Source organism: Scyliorhinus torazame, chromosome 1 (assembly GCF_047496885.1).
Source record: "Scyliorhinus torazame isolate Kashiwa2021f chromosome 1, sScyTor2.1, whole genome shotgun sequence".
NCBI classification, from domain to species: Eukaryota; Metazoa; Chordata; class Chondrichthyes; order Carcharhiniformes; family Scyliorhinidae; genus Scyliorhinus; species Scyliorhinus torazame.
Window position 1 is genome coordinate 92,830,998 of NC_092707.1, and position 20,881 is coordinate 92,851,878.

The 20,881-nt window shown below is 44.3% G+C and overlaps 2 protein-coding genes across 2 annotated transcripts in view; one reads left to right on the forward strand and one right to left on the reverse strand.

The window, feature by feature from the left end:
• Nucleotides 1-20,881, forward strand: part of LOC140415419 (uncharacterized) — a 136,527-nt gene that overhangs the window by 18,346 nt on the left and 97,300 nt on the right.
• Nucleotides 14,606-18,974, reverse strand: LOC140410120 (immunoglobulin lambda-1 light chain-like). Its single transcript, XM_072498070.1, has 3 exons — nucleotides 18,877-18,974; nucleotides 18,389-18,739; nucleotides 14,606-15,147 (listed from the first exon to the last, which is right to left on the reverse strand). The coding sequence occupies exons 1-3, from the start codon at nucleotides 18,923-18,925 to the stop codon at nucleotides 14,825-14,827; spliced, it is 723 nt and encodes a 240-aa protein (XP_072354171.1). The 5' UTR covers nucleotides 18,926-18,974; the 3' UTR covers nucleotides 14,606-14,824.

The window sequence follows — 20,881 nt, forward strand, 5'->3', positions numbered from 1 at the left end:
CGTTATCTACCGCACTGTTAATGTCCTCAAAAAATTCCACTAAATTAGTTAGGCACGACCTGCCCTTTATGAACCCATGCTGCGTCTGTCCAATGGGACAATTTCCATCCAGGTGCCTCGCTATTTCTTCCTTGATGATAGATTCCAGCATCTTCCCTACTACCGAAGTTAAGCTCACTGGCCTATAATTACCCACTTTCTGCCTACCTCCTTTTTTAAACAGTGGTGTCACGTTTGCTAATTTCCAATCCGCCGGGACCACCCCAGAGTCTAGTGAATTTTGGTAAATTATCACTAGTGCATTTGCAATTTCCCTAGCCATCTCTTTTAGCACTCTGGGATGCATTCCATCAGGGCCAGGAGACTTGTCTACCTTTAGCCCCATTAGCTTGCCCATCACTACCTCCTTGGTGATATCAATCATCTCAAGGTCCTCACCTGTCATAGCCTCATTTCTATCAGTCACTGGCATGTTATTTGTGTCTTCCACTGTGAAGACTGACCCAAAAAACCTGTTCAGTTCCTCAGCCATTTCCTCATCTCCCACTATTAAATCTCCCTTCTCATCCTCTAAAGGGCCAATATTTACCTTAGCCACTCTTTTTTGTTTTAATCATTTTAAATATATGACTTGGAGGAGCAGGCATTCACACAGCTGAACATTATGCTCTGAAGTGGACCTGACTGACTTCCACCAGTCTGTGGTTTACAATTGATTGTATTCTTAATGTTTGTTAATCTCACTCTTCATATTTCCCTATGGATGTTGAGCAGTGTGGACAGTGTTGGCTCTCTTGCCAGTTTACTGTTCGATAACAAAGCAACCTCCAACTACCGTCCTTCCTTTTTGTTGGTATAAACCTTTGCTGGGCACTGTGAAAAATCACTTGGAAGGTTCTCCACTGTTCCTCAACTGTTTCACCATAAAGTCTTTGCTCCCAGTCTACCTTAGCTAGTTCCTCTCTCATCCCATTGTAATCTCCTTTGTTTAAGCACAAAACACTAGTGCTTGATTTTACCTTCTCACCCTCCATCTGTATTTTAAATTCCACCATATTGTGATCGCTCCTTCCGAGAGGATCCCTAACTATGAGATCCTGAATCAATCCTGTCTCATTACACAGGACCAGATCTAGGCCTCCTCTTGTGCCTCCAGCCGCTGCTCTGTCTTTTCTAAAACCACCTTGAAGGGGGCCAGGGCGTCTGCGATGGCCACATTCACCGTTGCCATCATTTCGAGTTTGATGGAGTCCCCAGTGTTTCAGTGGCTCCTGAGTGCGGCGTGAGCCCCGGCGGCCCAGCCTGCTCGGATGTGACCGGCACTGACTCGTGCCCCGTGCTGTCCAACGCCCTGTTCTTCCTCTCTCGGCTTTTACTATTTCTACCATCTTTTCAGATCCCAGAGTTATACCTGGGAATGTCTTGGTAGATGTGGTGGTCTTGGAGGGGGGAGGGGGGTGGGGCGTTTAACAGGTTTAGTGGCCTATTTTTGTCCTAAAAGTGATGATTTTCTGGGTTCCCGGAGGAGAGTCACCAATCCTGCATCCGTTCAGCACATCCCCAGCACCGGAAGCCCCTGTGGTCAAAATTCTTGTAATATTGTGTGTGAATGAATTAGATGAATTCAGGCTACTTTCTGCTGCATCGGGGTACGAGGCAAGGAAGCCCCATGTCGCCCCTTCTATTTGCGCTGGTAATTGCGCCCTGGGCCATTGTGCCGAGGTGCTTCTGGAAGGGGGGGGGGAGAGTACATGGAGTACACAGATGATCTGCTCTTATATATTTCAGACCCGAGATCTTCAGTGGAGAACGTAATGGTTCTCAGATTTGGGGCGTTTTCGGGATATAAGTTGCATTTGGGGAAAAGCTAGTATTTTGCGGTGTCTTCTCCAGGAATGGGGGTTGGAGTGGGTTGGTCACCATTTGGCTGGCAATCACCTATTTCAAGTATTTGGGGTGCAGGTGGCCCGGGATTGGGCTCGTCTCCGTAAGTGGAACCTTACGAGTCTGGTTGGGAGGGTTAAAGTGGATTTACTAAAGTGGGACAGTCTTGCCCTGTCCATGGCAAGTCGGATGCAGACAGTTAAGATGAACACTTTGCCGCAGTTTCTATTCTTATTTCAGTGCCTGCCAGTCTTTTTGCTGATGTTGCATTTTAAGGGGATGGACAGGTTGCTTTTGTTGTTTGTTTGGGCAGGGAAGGTGGTCAGGATAAGGAAGGTGGCACTTCAGAGGGGCCCGCAGTTGGGAAGGTTGGACCTCCCAAACTTGTACTATTACTGGGCGGCGAATGCGGAGAATGTGTGGGACTGGAGTAGCTTTACAATAATACAAATCTTTATTAGTGTCACAAGTAGGCTTACATTTCACTGTAATGAAGTTACTGTGAAAAGCCCCTAGTCGCCACATTCAGACACCTGTTCTGATACACAGAGGGAGAATTCAGAACGTCCAATTCACCTCACAAGCACTTCTGGATTGAGGTGGGTTCTTGTTGGGGGTCAGGGTTGGGGGCCTTGGCGATGGCGCCACTTCCGATTGCCCCAGGTAAGTATTGAGGAAGTCCTGTGGTGGTTTCCACGTTGATGGTTTGGTGAATTGCGGCAGCAGTTTAGGTTAGGGGCGGGGTTCATGCTGATGCCGATCCAGGGGAATCATGGATTTGAACCGGGGAGCATGGATGGAGGTTTCAAGGATGGGAAGAGAGAGGGGTGAAGGAGATGCAGAATAGGTTTTTGGAGGGGAGGTTCGCAAGCTTGGAGGATTTGAGGGGGAAGTTTGGCTTTCAACATGAGGATGGTTTTCAGTATATGCAGGTGCGGAACTTTGCTAGAGGTTTTTCCGGCCTTTCCAATAGCGCCTGCCTCCTTGTAGTTTGAGGAATTGGTGATGGTGTTAGAGGGTGGGGACGTCTCGGCGATTTATGGAAGGATTTTTAAGGAGGATTCGGTGTCTATGGAGGGGTTAAGGGCAAGTGGGAGGAGGCGTTGAGGATGACAGTGGAGAAGGGACTGTCATGTGAGGTGCTGCGGAGGCCTCAACCTCAAACCTGGGGTCGATACAGTTGAAGGTGGTGCACAGGGCGCATTTGACTAAGTCAAGGGTGAGCCCGTTGTTCGAGGGGGGTAAAGGATATGTGCCAACATGTGGGAAGGACCGGCTAATCATATGCACGTATTCTGGTCCCCTCCGAAGTTGGAGACATGTTGGCGGGTGTTTTTCAGCACCAGGTCGGAGATCCTGCATGTGGATTTGGAGCTTGGTCCCCTGGGGCCATATTTGGGGTCTGAATCTGCCGGAGTTGCAGGTGGGAGCACGGGCAGATGTTTTAGCCTTCTCCTCCAGGCGGGTTCTGTTGGGGTGAAGGTCATAGAATGATAGAACGCCAGAGTGCAGGAGGAGGCCATTGGTGCACGGTTTATTGTATTTAGGGTGTAATGCTTTTGTTTTGTAAAATGTTAGAATGCTAAAAATGCGAATAAAAATACTTTTAAAAATTCTGGTGATACATGGTTACAAAAACACAATGATGAGGCATTCCCTGGGAGAATCCATTGATGGAATCACGCCCTGCTTTCTCCTTATCTGGGTAACTTCAGGTATGAGCTGAAGTGTAGTTTTAACTGGGTTTGTTAAACACTGTACTATTTTCCATGCACTCCGACTTCCAAAACTGCTTGCACTGGATTCGCGCTAATGATTGCTCCAAGGTCTCTGCAAAGACTGGGACTGGAATTCCCACGAACCACTTCCATTCCAAATTCCGGAGGATTCTCAGACGAAATCACTGCGAGTGTAAAAATGGTTTAAATCATAGCAAGCAGCTCGCTGAAACTGACTATCAATTCCCCGGGACTGTTTTAATACACCACCAAAAATCCGGTTTCCAGGGCATCATGACACACGTTAGGTGCAATGGCCGAAGTCCAGAGAATATTTGCAGTGTTCCTTCTCTGGCGATCTTGATATAATGTAAACTAATCATTCATTGAATGAATAGATCCAACAAGCAGTGGTTGTTCTGCCAAATATTTATTAATTGACTGCAACGTGCCCATTAAGATATTAACTATATCTTGGCATTCACAGGAATTATACCAATTGAGCAATTATGAGCTCACGCTTCATCAAATGAATCATAATCTTGAATGTCCACTCATCCAGAAGCTCACTTATTTATACATCTGATCGGTAGTTTCGAAGCTACAGCAAGTAACTTGGTTCGCATCAATTAGTTCGAAGATGCTGATCGTTTCATTTGTGTGTCTTACGCTACTTTACCAGGCGGTGGCAATGTTGCATCGCAGGAAGTTGGTGTACAAAGGATAATGAAAAACGGAACTCTCCGAAGTAACGATCTGGAAATTATGCGGTGAAATATATCACTGTTTTCCAAAATAACAGTAACTTCAACAACACATCTGTGTCCACATCAGCTGTGATTCTTCACGGACCCCTTTGTGACGTCATACATCGAGCTGATTGGCAAGGTCGGTAAGTCTTTACAACTTTCATCAATTATAGTTTGAAAAATGTTGGTAGCAATGAGGACAAGCAAAGAAGGGCCATAAAGAATTGGATTTAATCTAATATCAAGCATCTCCAAAGTTTTAATTTAAAAGGGTAAGTCATGGCAGTAGAACTCAAAAGCCTTGGTCTGTTCCTCTTGCTGCGTGTGGGAGGCCGGGAACATTTCCAGTGCCCTAGGTCAGCATGTGTGCAGGAAGTGTCTCCAGCTACAGCTCCTTGAAGCCCGCATTTCCGAGCTGGAGTGACGGCTGGGGACACTGTGGAGCATCTGTGAGGTGGAGAGTGTGGTAGACAGCAGGTAGCGAGAGGTGGTCACACCGCAGGCTCAGACTCCACAGGCAGGAAGGGAATGGGTGACCACCAGGCAGACCAAGAGAGCTGGGCAGGCAGTGCAGGAATCTCCTGTGGCCATGCCCCTGCAAAACAGATATACCGTTTTGGATACTGTTGAGGAGAATGACCTCTCAGGGGAAAGCAGCAACAGCCAAATTTGTTGCACCACGGTTGGTTCTGCTGCAAAGGGGAGGAGTAAAAAGTGTGGGAATGCAATATTTATAGGGGATTCAATTGTAAGGGCAGTGGATAGTCATTTCTGTGGCCACAAACTCAACTCCAGGGTGGTGTGTTGCCTCCCTGGGCTTGGATCAAGGGTGTCTTGGAGTGATTACCTGACATTGCGGAGGGGGAGGGTGAACAGCCAGTGGTCCTAGTGCACATTGGTACCAACGACATAGGCAAAAAAATGGCGAGGTCCTGAAAGCAGAACATAGGGAATTAGGAAGAAGGACGAGAAGTCGGACCTCAAAGGTAGTGATCTCTGGATTACTAGCAGTGCCACTTGCTAGTCAGAGTAGAAATACTAGGATGTAGCGGATGAATACATAGCTGAAGAGATAGTGTGAGGGGGTGAGTTTCAGATTCCTGGGGCATTAGGACCGGTTTTGGGGGGAGGTGGGACCTGTACAAACTGGACGGGTTACACTCGGGCAAGACCGGGACTGATTTCCTTGGGGGGGGGGGGGGGGGGAGTACTAGCTAGAGCGGGTGGGGAGGGTTGAAACTAATTTGGCAAGGGGATGGGAACCTTTGTAAGGATTCAGAGCAGGAGGAATCAAGGACAAGAGAAATAGAAAGGAGAATAAGAAAAGTGATAGGCAGCGAAAGCAAGGGCCTGTATCAGATAATAACACTGTAAAAAATAGTAGGAAAGGGACAGGGTAGTTAAAAGGATTAGCCTTAAGGTTTTGTAGCTGAACACGTGGAGCATCAGAAATAAAATGGATGAATTAGTTGCGTAGAAAAATGTAAAGGGATGTCATATATTTAAGATTACAGCGACATGGCTCCAAGGTGACCAAGAATTGGAACTAAATGTTGAGGGCTCTTCAGGTTTTAGGAAGGACTGACAGAAAGGAAAATGTTGCATTGTTGATTAAATAAGATATTGATACAATATTGAGGAAAGATATTAGTACAGATGATGTGGAATCTGTCAGGGTGGAGTTAAGAAACATCAAGGGGCAAAAAATATTCGTATGGGTGGTATACAGACCACCTAACTGCGGTGGTAACGTTAGGAATAGCATTAGACAGGAAATCAGAGATGGATTTGACAAAGGAACATCTGTGATTATGGGTGACTTTAATCTGCATATAGATTGGATGACTCAACTTAGTCACAGTAAAATAGAGGAGGAATTTCTGGAGTGTGTGTGTGGTACTGAAAACAGGCTGAGAAGTAGGCCAGGAACAGAAACTATCTCATGAGGCCATGGCTGGAATCGATACTGGCCATCTGCAAGAGCACTCAATTCAAGGCATAAATCTGTTATTGCTATATGGAATTTATGATTACCCACTCCAAGTCCATGAATATGGAACAAACTTCCAGACACAAGTGATCAACTTTGCAGCAGGACAAAGAACAGACAAAAGAAGCCATCGGACTCCTTAACGAGCTGATGGCTGGTTAGAGAAAGGGAGCTTCAGAGGACAATGGGTCTTGATTGAACTACCATCCAGTCCTTCTCATTAACAAGTTAGGGTCTGGCTTGGACAATGTCCTGTGGTGGGCATATGGATATGACTCATTCCAAGCTTCCCAGTATAAAGAAAGCAGCATCGAACAGATCTTGATCGATAACCTGGGAGTTCCCCAGGCACAACCATCGCGAGAAGAAAGGACCCTGGGTTTCGAACCCAGAGAAGACATCAACATCGAGTAATCATAGCCTGCCAGCCTCATTTACTAAGTGTGGGTACCAAAGCTCAGCTGGGAGTCTGTTGGAATCTGTCATTGATAGGATCTTAACCTGCCGAACTATGCCAAGTTGGGGGAAGCTTAGTTGATGAATCAAAGTCCTGGCGCACTACGACAAGTTATAAGATTTGTAATATTTCTGGACTATGCTAAGTTGCTGGATTCCTAGTATTATTCGACTGTGTAAAGTTGAAGGAATTTATATTATTTCCACTATTCGGTTACCAGTAGCACTGTGCGAATACTGGGACTCAGCAGAAATTTGCAGTTAAAACTTCTCAGGTGCCAATAAGAATTGTTTTATTTGTAGTTGCTTGATTACAATTTGAAAGTCATTTAAAAGGCAATTCGTAGACAATTCAAAGCTTTCAGAGAATTACAGACATTATCTGTTTTGCTTAGGCAGACAGCTCGAAAGTAACTTTTAAAAGGTCAAAATCTGGAAATGAAACATGAAGAGAGAGAGAGAGCTAATCTTCAGCTAAACTCAAACTCAAAGTCAAAAACAGACTAACAGACTGACAGACTGACTAACAGACAGAACGACAACACAACACAAAAGACTATTAAGAACAAAACTGACTAAACTAACAGAAAGACAACACAACAACACTAACAGAACACAACACAAAGACACTACAGACAGACATCTCTAAAATGGCGGGTGGAAACTTTTCAGTTATACACTTTCATGTCTGTCTTAAGTCGTCTAATCACACCCCAATATAATCCTAATTGGTTTGGGTTAGACTCAAACACATTTGATTTGATGGCAAGCCGTCCATCTTCAATGTGCAACATCAGTTTTTAATTGTTTCATGTCTTCATGTTATGGAATGTGATATTCTGACCAACAAAAACTGGTCTTTTGCTGACTTAGCTGTTATCTGCATTGTGAACAATGGTGCCTTCATGGTGCTATGGTATTCAGTCCTTGTCCTTGACAATTAGCACAAGCAGTGTCAAATTGTCTTGCAACTGTGCTGTTTTAATGTCACACTGACTTTGAAAATACGCATTTGCCAGAACAACGGACCTCAGTAAAAGTGAATTATGCTGTATAAATGGGTATTTAAAACTGGGGCTTAATATTTATGCTTAAACAGCTATCTTTTACCTATACTAGTTGTATTCAAAATAGCTGGCTTCTACAGAGTCTGAGTCATATTTTCTTGAGTAATAGAATTGTGAATAAAATTGCATTAAACTGTGAACCTGTTTTGTCCTTTGTTCATCTCGCAAATAAGGGCACCTGAGTAAAACGTTTGAGTAAGTAAACTGGTCGAATGTATCAGAGGTTTTAAAGGTACAACATTTTGGTACCCCAGATGGTACTTCGATAAGAAGCGATACGTTGCTCCGAAGATGAACCTTCATCCCAGTATTCTCCAACACTCCGCCTGAGCCTGAATTCAGAGGACAGAATGTCCCACATAACGGCCAGTCTTAAGTGAGTGGAGGACTAATACAGATTTCGACCAGTAAAATTGAGCCATAAACAAGGTGTCTGTAACACGAGGTGAACACACTACGTATTTAGGTCTAGCATAGTCAAGGAAGTTGGGTAAAATCTGGGAGGGAATTTACTGAAAGCCGGACCCCTAACCCAGAGGATTCCCACACCCCTGTGACAAACCCTAGGAAGAGAGAGAGAATAAGAAGAGAGAGAGAAATGGCAGAGTGTCCAGAATGAAAATTGACCCAAGTGGGTAGTATAGTAAATTAGAAAAGGTTTGGGACCCAAAGGTCAATAAGTAGAGTACAGATCCTCGAAGTAAAAAAGCGCAGCACAGTTGCATCAGCACTCCTCTCACTGCGTGGTGGCTGGTTTATCCACCCCCTCTTGTGCTGGTTGATAGCGTTAACCGTCCTGTAGTCGGTAAGTTCGTTTAATGACGTAAATCCGGCGTGTTTTCCATATTTGTACTGACGAGTAGTGAGTGAAAAAATTTAAAACTGGACCGGGATCCCCAAAAGCCATGGAGGAAGGAAAGGATATTCAAACCACCTTGTAGAAGGTGGCCAGTGACAAAAGGCTCCTTGAGGGATCCTTTGTGTCAAAGGGGGAGGGGGATATGAGTTTGAGAAGAAGTTAATGTGGAAATATGAGTTTTAGAAATAGTCAGTGTGAAAATTTGAGTTTTAAAAGAAGTCAGTGTGAACATTTGTGCTCTGGATAGTCTGGGATTATCCTGAGAAAAAAAAATAAGAGACTAGTGAGTGTTGGTATATGAAGTTTTAGAAGTTAGTGTGGAAATATGAGTTTTCGAAGAAGTCAGTGAAAACGGAATTTTTGAAGAAGTCAGCGAAATATGAATTTTCGAAGAAGTCATTATGGAACCATGAGTTTTAGAAAAGTCAGTGTGGAAATTTGAGTTTCAAGAGATGTCAGTGTGAGCATTTGTGCTCTGGATCCTCTGGGATTATCTTGAGAAAAAAAAAAGAGATTAGTGAGTCTTGGGATATGAAGTTTAGAAGTCAGTGTGGAAATCGGTGCTCTGGGAGCACCTTCGCAGGGGCTGGTTTAGCTCAGTGGGCTGGACAGCTGGTTTGTGGTGCAGAACAAGGCTAGCAGCGCTAGTTCATATTCCTGTACCAGCTGAGAATTCTGAATTCTCACTCTGTGGGCGCGATTCTCCACTCCCACGCCGGTTGGGAGAATCGCCTGGGCCGCCAAAATTTCCGTGGACGCCGGTCCGACGCCCTCCCGCGATTCTCCCAAGCGGCGGGAACGACCCGGCCGAGTTTTGCGGTCCGCAGGTCGGAGAATCGCCGGAGACACCGAAAATGGTGATTCTCCAGCACCCCCGCGATTCTGAGGCCACGATGGGCCGAGCGGCCAGGCCAAAACGGCGGGTTCCCCCCGGCGCCGTCCACACCTGGTCGCTACAGTCGTGGGCGGTGCGCGAACGCTGGGGGGGCGGCCTGCGGGGGGCGAGGGGGGATCCTGCACCGGGGCGTACCTCAGATGTGGGGTGGCCCGTGATCGGTGCCCACCGATCGTCGGGCCGTCGTCTCTGAAGGAGGACCTCCTTCCTTCCGCCGCCCCACAAGATCTGCCCCCCATCTTCTTGCGGGGCGGATTTGGACAAGACGGCAACCACGCATGCGCGGGTTGGTGCCGGCCAACCCGCGCATGCGCGGATGACGCCCGTTCTGCGGCGCCGGCCGCGTCATCTATGCGGCACCGCTTTTACGCGGGCGACAAGGCCTCGTGTGGGTAGATGACGCGGCCCCGATACTGGCCCATTGTCAGGGCCTGAATCGGTTGAGACCGGGGCCGTTCCGCGCCATCGGGAACCTCAACGGCGTTCACGACGGCACGGCCTCTTCGGCGTGGCGGTGGAGAATCGCGCCCTGTGTACCTGAACAGGTGGTGGAATGTGACGACAAGGGGCTTTCCCCAGTAACTTCATTGCAGTGTTAATGTAAGCCTACTTGTGACAATAAAGGTTATTTTTTTTATGTTAGAGGTTAGGAAAAAAAGGTTAGTGTCTCCATCTGGGGAGTTTCCAGTCTCAAAGGTGTATGATGTGTGCTTTTGAGGAGTAGGGCAAGCTGTAAAGCAATTGTTCAAACCAAAGAGTTTAAACTTACTATATATATTTGCGAGAGAATTTACCTTTTCTTTGAGTTTTAATTACAGTTTTGAAGAAAGAACAATGAAGACCACTGTCCTTATCCGCTTCATTGATTTTCTTTGAAAATTCTAATTATTTTTCAGTTTGTTGAGATTGAATGAAAGTATAATGCTTTGAATTCCTTTGATGTGAATGGCGCCTCCGTGGATGAATAAGGGTATGTGTGTTTACTCAAGAATTTGTGAATTTCCTTTCGTGTTTCTAGTTTTTTTACATGTTATATTTTGCAAAACTGAGTTTTAAATCAATTGGGAGTTATACACTGGAATTTAATTTTCTTTTAAATTAACAGATACATGTAAACCAAATTAACTCATTTGGCTCCAGGTTGAGTGTGCTTTGTGCTTTTGTTTAATACAGATGTATCACAAGTCACAGCCAACAATTCTAGAGGCTTCAAGATTGCTCTGTCACAACATTGTGACAATGGGGACATTTTTCTTTTGTGGAAATGGTTAACTCATTCAGGCTTCACTGTTGCCCTTTGAATTAAAGTTTGTGAAGTGTTACACTTACCTTCTACACCAATTGCAATGTCTGATCATTTGAATTCTCTTAAAACTACCATGCCGGGATATAATTGCTCTTGAGATCTAATTGATTAAATGGCAATTAAGTGAAAATAGTAACTAATATGGAAAGGATATTAAATAAATTCTAATTTTGACAGATAAATGGCAATAGGGGTTCGTCTGTATGGGTTGCTGAGCTTCAAAACCCTTTGACTGTTTGAAAGGAGGTAAATTAAATCAAGCCTTACACTTATGGGATCACCGGGGGGGTGGGGGGGGCTTCCCAGTATAAAGAAAGCAGCATCGAACAGATCTTGATCGATAACCTGGGAGTTCCCCAGGCATAACTATCGCAAGAAGAAAGGACCCTGGGTTTCGAACCCAGAGAAGACATCAACATCGAGTAATCGTAGCCTGCCAGCCTCCTTTACTAAGTGTGGGTTAAACCCAAAGCTCATCTGTGAGTCTGAGTCATATTTTCTTGAGTAATAGAATTGTGAATAAAATTGCGTTAAACTGTGAACCTGTTTTGTCCTTTGTTCATCTCGCAAATAAGGGCATCTGAGTAAAATGTTTGAGTAAGTAAACTGGTCGAACGCATCAGAGATTTTAAAGGTACAACAGGAGGAATTTCTGGAGTGTAGACCGATTGGGTTTCTGGACCAGTATGCTGAAGAACCAACAAGGGAACAGGCCATCTTTCACTGGGTGTTGTGCAATGAGAAAGGATTAGTTGGCAATCTAGTTGTGAGAGAACCCTTGGGGATGAGTAACCAAAATATGGTAGTATTCCTTATCAAGGTCAATAGTGAGGTAATTGATTCTGGGACCAAGGTCCTGAACCGCAATAAAGCTAACAATGATGGTATGAGTCATGAGCTGGCAATGACGGACTGGGAAACATTACTGAAAGGAAGGACAGCGGACAGGCAATGGCAGGTATTCAACGAATGAATAGGTGAACTCCAAAAGTTGTTTGTTCCTTTTTGGCGCCAGAGTAGAAAGGGAACTGCGGCCAAATCATTGCTTACAAGGGAAATTCGAGATCGCATTGGATTCAAAGAAAAGGCATACAAATTAGCAAGAAAAAGCAATACACCTGAGGATTGGGAACCATTTAAAATTCAGCAAAGGCAGACTAAGGGATTGATTAAGAAGGGGAAAATACAATTTGAAAGTAAACTAGCAGGGAACATAAAAAATGACTGTAAAAGTTTATATAGGTATGTGAAGAAAAAAAGATTAATAAAAAACTGATGTAAGCCCTTTAAGTCAGAAACAGAGGAATTCATAACAGGGAACAAAGAAATGGCTGAGGAATTAAATTCATACTTTGCTTCTTTCTTCACAAAGGTTGACATGAAGAATGAACTGGAAGTCCTGAGAAGTGCACATTTTAATGAGGAGTTGAAGGAAATGAGTATTAATAAAGAAATGGTTTGGGGGCAATCATTGGGATTGAAGGGGGGGCAATTCTCCAGGGCCTGATCATCTACATCCCAAAGTAGTTAAGGAGGTGGCCCCAGAAAAATAGATCCATTCTTTGTCATTTTCCAAAATTCTTTGGATTCTGGAATGGTCCCTACAGATTGGAGGGTAGTGAATGTAACCCCATCATTCAGAAAGGGAGGTAGAGAGCAAACAGGAAACTATGGACCAATGAGCCTCATGTCAGGAGTAGGGAGTTGCTGGAGTCCATTATCAAGGATTTCATAGCCCGGCATTTGGAAAACAGTGGTGTAATCAGACAAAGTCAGCCTAGGTTTACGAAAGGAAAATCATGCTTGACAAATCTACAAGAATTCTTTGAAGATGTAACTAGTTGAATTGACCAGGGAGAACATAGAAACATAGAAAATAGAAGCAGGAGAAGACCTTTCAGCCCTATGAGTTGGCTCCGCCGTTAATTATAATCATTGCTGATCATCAAGTTCAATTCCCTGATCCCGCCTTCCCCCCATATCCCTTGATCCCTTTAGTCGCAAGAGCTATATCTAGTTCCTTCTTGAAATTACACAGTGGTTTGGCCTCAACTACTTTCTGTGGTAGCGATTCCATAGATTTGCCACTCTCTCAGTGAAGAAATTTCTCCTCAACACAGTCCGGTGGATGTTGTTTATTTAGACTTTCAGAAGGCTTTCGACAAGGTCTCACATAGCAGCTTAATATGTAAAGTTAAAGGATATGGCATTACGGGTAGTGTCTTGAGATGGAAAAAAGCCGGTTAGCAGACAGGAAGCAACAATGAGGAACAAATGGTTTTTTTTTTCCTGATTGGCAGGCAGTGGCTAGTGGGGATGTGTGCTCAGACCCCAACTGTTCATGTTATATGTTAATGATTTGGACGAGGGAACTAAATGTATTACCTCCAAATTTGAAGATGATACAATGTTGGGGCGGGGGGGGGTTAGTTATGAGGAGGATACAGAGATGCTTCAGTGGGATTTGGACAGGCTGAGTAAGTGGGCACATACATGGCAGATGCAGTATAATGTAGATAAATGTGAGGTTATCCGCTTCGGTAGCAAAAATAGAAATGCAGATTATTATTTGAATGGGTGTAAATTGAGAGAGGTGGATACTCAGCAAGACCTTGGTTCCTCGTGCATCAGTCACTGAAACTAAGTGCACAGGTAGTGATACACTTGGAGCTTCCCCTCAATTGCTGTCTGTCTATCCCTATTACTAACCTCATATGTACCAGACAATTCCAAGGCTTCCTGTTCAAGATTTGGTAAGCGAGATTTTTAAACATGGTTTCAAAGGAACAATTCATGTGCTTTGCACTGTCCCAAAATCAGATTCTCCTGTAGTAACATTAAAATACTCAATGATGCTTTCTGCTCACATCAGGATATTAGAGGTTAACAGCTAGCTATGTGCGTCTAACATGGCAAGGCTTTTTATTTGGTTGACTCATCTTTGTGCAGAAGGAAAATACTATTTCTATTGTTCGTGTTTATCTGCCCCTTGTCATTTCAAGGATAATGACTTCAAAATAAACTGCAACATGTGGGTGCTTTGTCGAAAAAGGAATTAGGAATTTGAACTAGGGAACATGAATCCTGAGGCGATCATTCATTTTGTAAAATTGTATTTTTAGCCAAGTGTTTGACGGTCTGATAGAAAACAAAGAACAAAGAAAAGTACAGCACAGGAACAGGCTCTTTGGCCCTCCATGCCTGTGCCGATCATGATGCCCTAACTAAAGAAAAATGTTCTGCCCTTACTCGGTCCGTATTCCTCTATTTATTCCCTATTCATGTACCCATCCAGATGCCTCTTAAATGTTGCAAATACGCCTGCATCCACCACATCCTCTGGCAGCACATTCCAGGCACCCACCACATTCTGCGTGAAAAACCTACCCCGCACATCTCCCTTAACCTTCACCCCCCCCCCCCCCCCCCTCACCTTGAACTTGTGCTCCCTTGTAATTGACACTTCCACCCTTGGAAAAAGCCTCTGACTATCCACCCTGTCTGTGCTCTCATAATTTGGTAGACCTCTATCAGGTCTCCCCTCAGCCTCCCGTCTTTCCAGTGAAAAAAATATGTAAATATGCAAAATATTAATTATTATTATTAAAGCTCGCAATTCGGCGGTTAATTTATTCATAAATTCAATGCTAAATGAAGCAAGAAAAAATCGCAGCAGCTGTGTCACTGAAAGAATAATTTTATTAAACTGCAATGGCACAAAGGGGGTCAGATGATGGCAGAGTCAGCACATCCTCGCGTTACACCTAATGGAATCAAACACACAAACTAACTGGATATTTTGAAATAATTTTAAATAGAACATTTAAAATAAAAATCCGACCTCAGTTCCAATTTTGCTCTACTGATGTTTATTACAGAATATTAGACAGGGCTTTTGCATCACAAACAGCTGGACCGCGAGATACTTGTTTTCAGCGGGTTTGCCAGAGCCTCGTGTTTAACCACACAGGAGTAAAGCTCGTGTGAGTTCCACTCTGCGGCGGACAGAGTCAGATAACTGCTCACACTGAACGTGTTGTCCGCCTCCTGCTGAATCCGACTGGTCTCAACCCCATTCCCTCTGACACTGCCGTCTACAGTCCATTCAATCTCCGCAGCTCCCGGCTTGAAGCCGTTAAGAAAACACACCAGGGTCGCCGTGTCCTTCCCTTTGATTTGATCCGGTGAAGGCGGAAGAACGGAGACTGAGGGTGCCCTCGGGTCTGGAAAGAGAAAGAGAAACAACGATTAGTGCGAATAAGATGCAAACTGTCAACATTCAAAAATTAACATTTCAGTTTTCTTTCTAACTGTGCAAGCTATACGTTGAAGAATAATAATCTTTATTATTGTCACAAGTAGGTTTACATCAACACCACAACAAAGTTACGGTGAAAATCCCCTCGTCCCCTCATCCCAGCGCCTGTTTGGGTACACAGAGGGTGAATTCAGAATGTCCAATCACGCCTTTTGGGACTTGTGGTGGAAACCGGAGCACCCGGAGGACACCCAGCAGACACGGGGAGAACGTGCAGACTCCACACAGACAGTGACCCACGCCTGGAATGGAACCTTGGACCCTGGCGCTGTGAAGCAACAGTGCTAAAAACTGTGCTCCCGTGCAGCCCATGGGCTAACGTGACGCCCAGAATAAATACTTCATAATGTTCCTTAACTAATCACATGGGGTCCTTAGATCTAAAGAACTATGGATCATCAGGAACAAAATCCGAGTGTATCGAGCATTTCGAGGGAGGGAAACTGACCGAATATTCAGTCCTATTTAGATTAACCTAGTCTCCTCTCACTCTGCCTCGCCTAATTCTATCTGCAAGTTCTTGTTTCCATTTCCCCTCCGTGCATTTATTTAATTCCCACCTATGTTCTTCTCGCCCACTCCAAGTGACGGCAAATTACACATTGTGACCACTCTCTGGGAAAAGAGGTTCCCCCGGACTCTTCATTGGTGCCTATGGAATATTTATAACCCCTGTATTTATACAGCACGAACCTCGGCTAACGAATCTTTAGCTATTGCCGAGTGCTGCATTAGATCATCCCTCAGCTCTCATTTGCAAAGGTAGGTGCCCCGGTCTGTTCAATCTACAGTGCACTAGCCTGGTTAGTGTGTGTTTCAATCGGTTATGATTTGAACACTGGAACGCCTAATGGACATGGCCAAAGTCACGTTCCACGCACTGTTTGCTCTCAAACGCTCCAGTTAGTTCAGATTTCAGCTGCCTAATTAAAGGATGAATCACCCGCTGTATGAAACCCAGTTATTGCTAATTGTTAATATGACTATAAAGGAATAACAGGTAGTAGCATACAGCATTAGATCAGATCGTACACTATCGTACTTTGAAGCGCGGGATCTTAAATAAAGCAAGAAGCAAAGAAATAACAATCCGGTATTTCCTTGCAACAACTGAGGCGGAGTTGGGTGTCGGGATATGGAGTACGGCTTTTCTCTGTTACTCGAATAGTGCAAAGAGATTGAGAATATCCACTTGAATCTGGGATCTCTATTGATGGCCTCCTCCAAAGGACAATGTTATACTCCTCCAATGTCAATATTTCCTGTCCCGGGGGAATCCAGAGTAAGGAGGTAAGATCTTAAATATAGAGCCACACTATTAACGATTGAAATCAACACAGTTGCACAGAAAGGATTATAAAAGTTTAATAGTGCCTGTTCCATTGCGGTTGTGGAGGTGTGCTAAATTGACATTTTGAGGACTGAGATCGATAGATTTTTGTCGGGTGAAATGCTGAAGGTTCTCGGAGTGTTCAATGTAAAGGAGAGGCATAATGGTGAAGCAAAGCAATTGCAGAGAGGTAGTAACCCAGAGACCCAGGGTAATACTCTGGTGATACGCGTTCAAATCCTACCATGGCAGATGTTGATATTTAAGTTCAATAAAGATCTGGAAGAGGAACGATTGTTAATCTGGTTCACTAATGTCCTTTAGGGAAGGAAATCTGCTGTCTTTAGCTGGTCTACCCTACATGTGACTGCGCATCCACAGCAGTGTGCTTGACTGTTACCTGCCCTCTGAAATAGCCTCATAAGGCACTCAGTTCAAGGGCAAATAGAGATGGGCAATAAATAAGTAAGTAAGTGAGATGGGCAATAAATGATGGCATAGCAAGGGACAATTAATAAAACATCGAATTGTGGGACCGGATGAAAGAGGCGCCTGTTCCTCTTCTGTTATGACTTCTGGAAAGAAGATTAAATCCAAAATATTCTGTAACGAAAGTTAGATAAATATTTTGAGGGTGTAATCCCCTATTGTAAAATGATTTAAAAGGTTTAAAAGGATTATCAAACCATTACTTGCAGAGGAGGTCCAGTCCTATATCCTCCCATACTGCAACCTTCTTAGGAAGAAGAAAAGCGGAAACACAGTTGTAGAAAATATTTCCCCGGAGCTCTTGACTACGAACAATTAAACTCCCGGAGATTATAATTACCCAGGAAGTCTAATTTAATCAAATTCAATTAATCTCCCCCCCACCATAACATTTTCTAGTTACTTCATAAATATTGAACCGCACAAAACAGGAATCACTGTTTCCATCCATAAAGCCTCTCATTAAACAAACCACTACTTTCATTTTATATCTGATAATCTCAATACCCATCTCCAAAATTGGACATCAGGTTCTAAAAATGTGCAATTTATGTGAACATTTGTAAGCCAATCACGATGCGTCGTTATTATTCACTATTTACTAGTGAAGTTATGAATATGTGACTGAGATGATAAATAATGTTGAAAATGTCGCTTGAACTGATTCTTTTCCGCTGAGGTCAAGCATTCGTGAATCTGCCCAGAACGTGCACACGCTCTGAGTTTTTGATTCAGATTCTTTAGTGCTACCGCGTGGGTAAATTGTAAAACATTTTATATTAAACGTTTTGCTCATTGTGTTTTTAAAGCCCAACTGGAGGCATAAATCACAGCAGGATTGCAAACCAATCCATCGCTGGTTTAGCACAGTGGGCTAAATCGCTGACTTTTAAAGCAAACCAAGGCAGGCCAGCAGCACGGTTCAATGTACCAGCCTCCCCAAACAGGCGCTGGAATGTGGCGACTAGGGGCTTTTCACAGTAACTTCATTTGAAGCCTACTTGTGACAATGAGCGATTTTCATTTCATTTCATCGCAGATCTTCAGCAGCGCCCCATGCAGATGAATATGCAACATGAATGTACGATCATTAAACTGGGGCGAGCTCAATTGAAATCCTGTCCCCCTTTAAAAAAACATTTTGTGACATTTTATGGATCATTTGACCAACACAACGGAACACACTGCGTTCTAAAAAAACACACCAAAAGGTTATGAATGAGTTACAAATGTTTGTCCCAAAACAGTCCCCTGCTACCTGGTAAATTCAGAACTTCAGAACTGGAAATTTAAGACTCTCAGATTTGCATGGAGAAACTGTACTTACCGCCCAGATTCAGTTCAGTTCCTTTGCCGAAAGTGTATAGAGCAGGACTGCCACCCCAGGAGCCACAATAATAATCAGCGACATCCTCGGCCTTTACATTGGAGATGGTTAAATGCATAACATTCCTGGACGTGTCCCTTGATCCAGTGAATCGATCAGGAATGCCGGAACCTCTGGAAGAATCATAGTCCCTCCAGACAAACTTAGGGGCACTGCCGGGTTTCTGCCAGTACCAGCTCGTGTAGTAGCTGCTCATGCTGCCTCCGGACAGGGTGCAAGTGATGACGACCGTTTTCCCCAGTGAAGTTGAGATAGACGCTGGCTGAGTTAGCACAGGACCAGCATTGGTACCTGGAAGAATAAAAAAGTTATTGTTTAACGACCCTTCTGTAAACATTGGGGAATAATTGCAATTCAAATCCAACAAATGCACTCCATCAGTGGAATGGAAAGATAATTTTTTTAAGGTGTTCCAGTCCGTTCCTTACATTGCAAACAAAGCGTCAGGGCGGCGAGAACACGGAGCCACTCACTCATTCTGCAAACTGTTCGCAAGCTCTGAACAAAATATTTCCCTACACGAATCGAATAATTCGGCAGGTTCCGAACCTCTCTTAAAGAACACTTACGCCACCGGATATCAAATTGCATCATTTATTTATGCAAATATCTATCGGACGGCGACTGTTTATTGGATCATTGGAATTGGTCCGATTGACATTTGTTAAAGCGAATATTCGACTATTTTAAAATTACCAGACGTTGAGACTTTTGAGGAGTAATTGCGTTGTCCATCTTACTGTGGCGACACAGACTGATTTCATATCAAATTCCACTGGTCCATTTTCAAAAGAGATAGTGGACTATCTGATACATTGGCGACCAAATGAAATTCGTGCAAATCTGAAAGGGAAAACTCTACAGGGCTGGGTAACCGAATGAGCCATTGAAGAATTGAGCTTGCTCAATTGAAAGAGAGATCAAGCTACAGCGCAGAGTAGACTGCGAGCAGACCATTGCATGTCGCACATCTCCTTATTCGCGCCTCAGTGATTTCAATTTCATTTCAGTTTAAATCGCCCGAACACGTAATTCATTTCCAAAATCTCTTAACCGAGTGAATAGTCCAATTCTTAATGATATTATTCTGCAAACCAATTCTCCCCACTAGCGTTTTATTCATGTTTAAATGAAGAATGCGATTTATAAAGTTCAAAGAACATCAATTTGTGTGCAGTACCGAGGGGGTAATGCGGTTTTCATTGCTGAGACCTTGGAATGGCCAGATTGGCTACCGGAGACACCTTGTCGCCTGGGATCGAGAGATGATGCATGGTTGGTTTGTGTCACTCAGCAGAAGAGCGTGAATCTGAGCCGCCTGGAGAAGTCTCGTTGGCTTTGGATACAAAGAGGGATATAGAATTGAGGCGCTGTTATTTAGGGCAGTTAAAATTTCGACAAGCCACCCCATTCTGCTCTTTCTGATGCGTAGGATACAGAACAAGAAAATCTGTAAATGAGGGCTCCTCTAATTAAACATTAGATAACACCATCAGTGAAATTCACAAATAGTTCCTTGTAACGATTCTTAAACAAGTGACGAGTGTTCAGCATTATCTTTTGTCGATCTCTCGCTGTGGAGGGGAGCTTCCAATTCTCCGCCGGCGGCATTCTCCGTTACGCCGGTGGGGGGGGGGGGGGGTCCCGACGGCGTGGAGCTGCCCCACAACGGGAAACCCCATTGACGGGCTGGCGAAATGGAGAACCCCGCCGGCCGGTCGGGGCGGGAATGTGGCGCAGGGATCATTGCAAGTTGCGGCAATTTCTCACTGACTTACCCCACCCAAGAACACAAATCTCACCGACAAACTCCTGGGATGGGCACTAAATGCTGTCCTACCAGAGACGCTCACACCCCATAAATGAATTTAAAAACTTTACTTAATGACGTGAGACCATGAGCTGTGGCTAAGCGCAAATATGCAGATGTTCATGTAAGCAAGATGCGAAAAGTTGGTGTCCAGGTGAACATAATAATCATGAAGGGGAATATAATGTTGGTTTGTTGAAATTAATATGTGAGAATTCAATGATTCTTCTACAAAGAGTCTTAGCCAATATTCTGAATATTGCATTGAGTTTTCGCCACCAAGCCCATGAGCGATATATTGGTGTTTGAAGAGGTACAGCACAAATCATCAAGATGATACCTTTATTTTAAGCGTTTAATTGTGAGGACAGATTTCGAAGACGGCGATTCGTGGTTCATTGAGTTTTACCCTGGAGGCTTGATCTAGATTCTTAGAGATTCATGGACGTTTTCAGCACCGAAGGAGGCCGCTCGACCCATCATCGGAGCGGGATTCTCTGATCCTGAGCATCAACAGGCCCTCAGGAGCAGCGATCCTGAGCCTTACAGGGGGCCAGCACGGCACCAGAGCTCCAGCTGCCAATGCCGGCGTCAGGCACCGTGGGTCTGCGCATGCGTGCTGC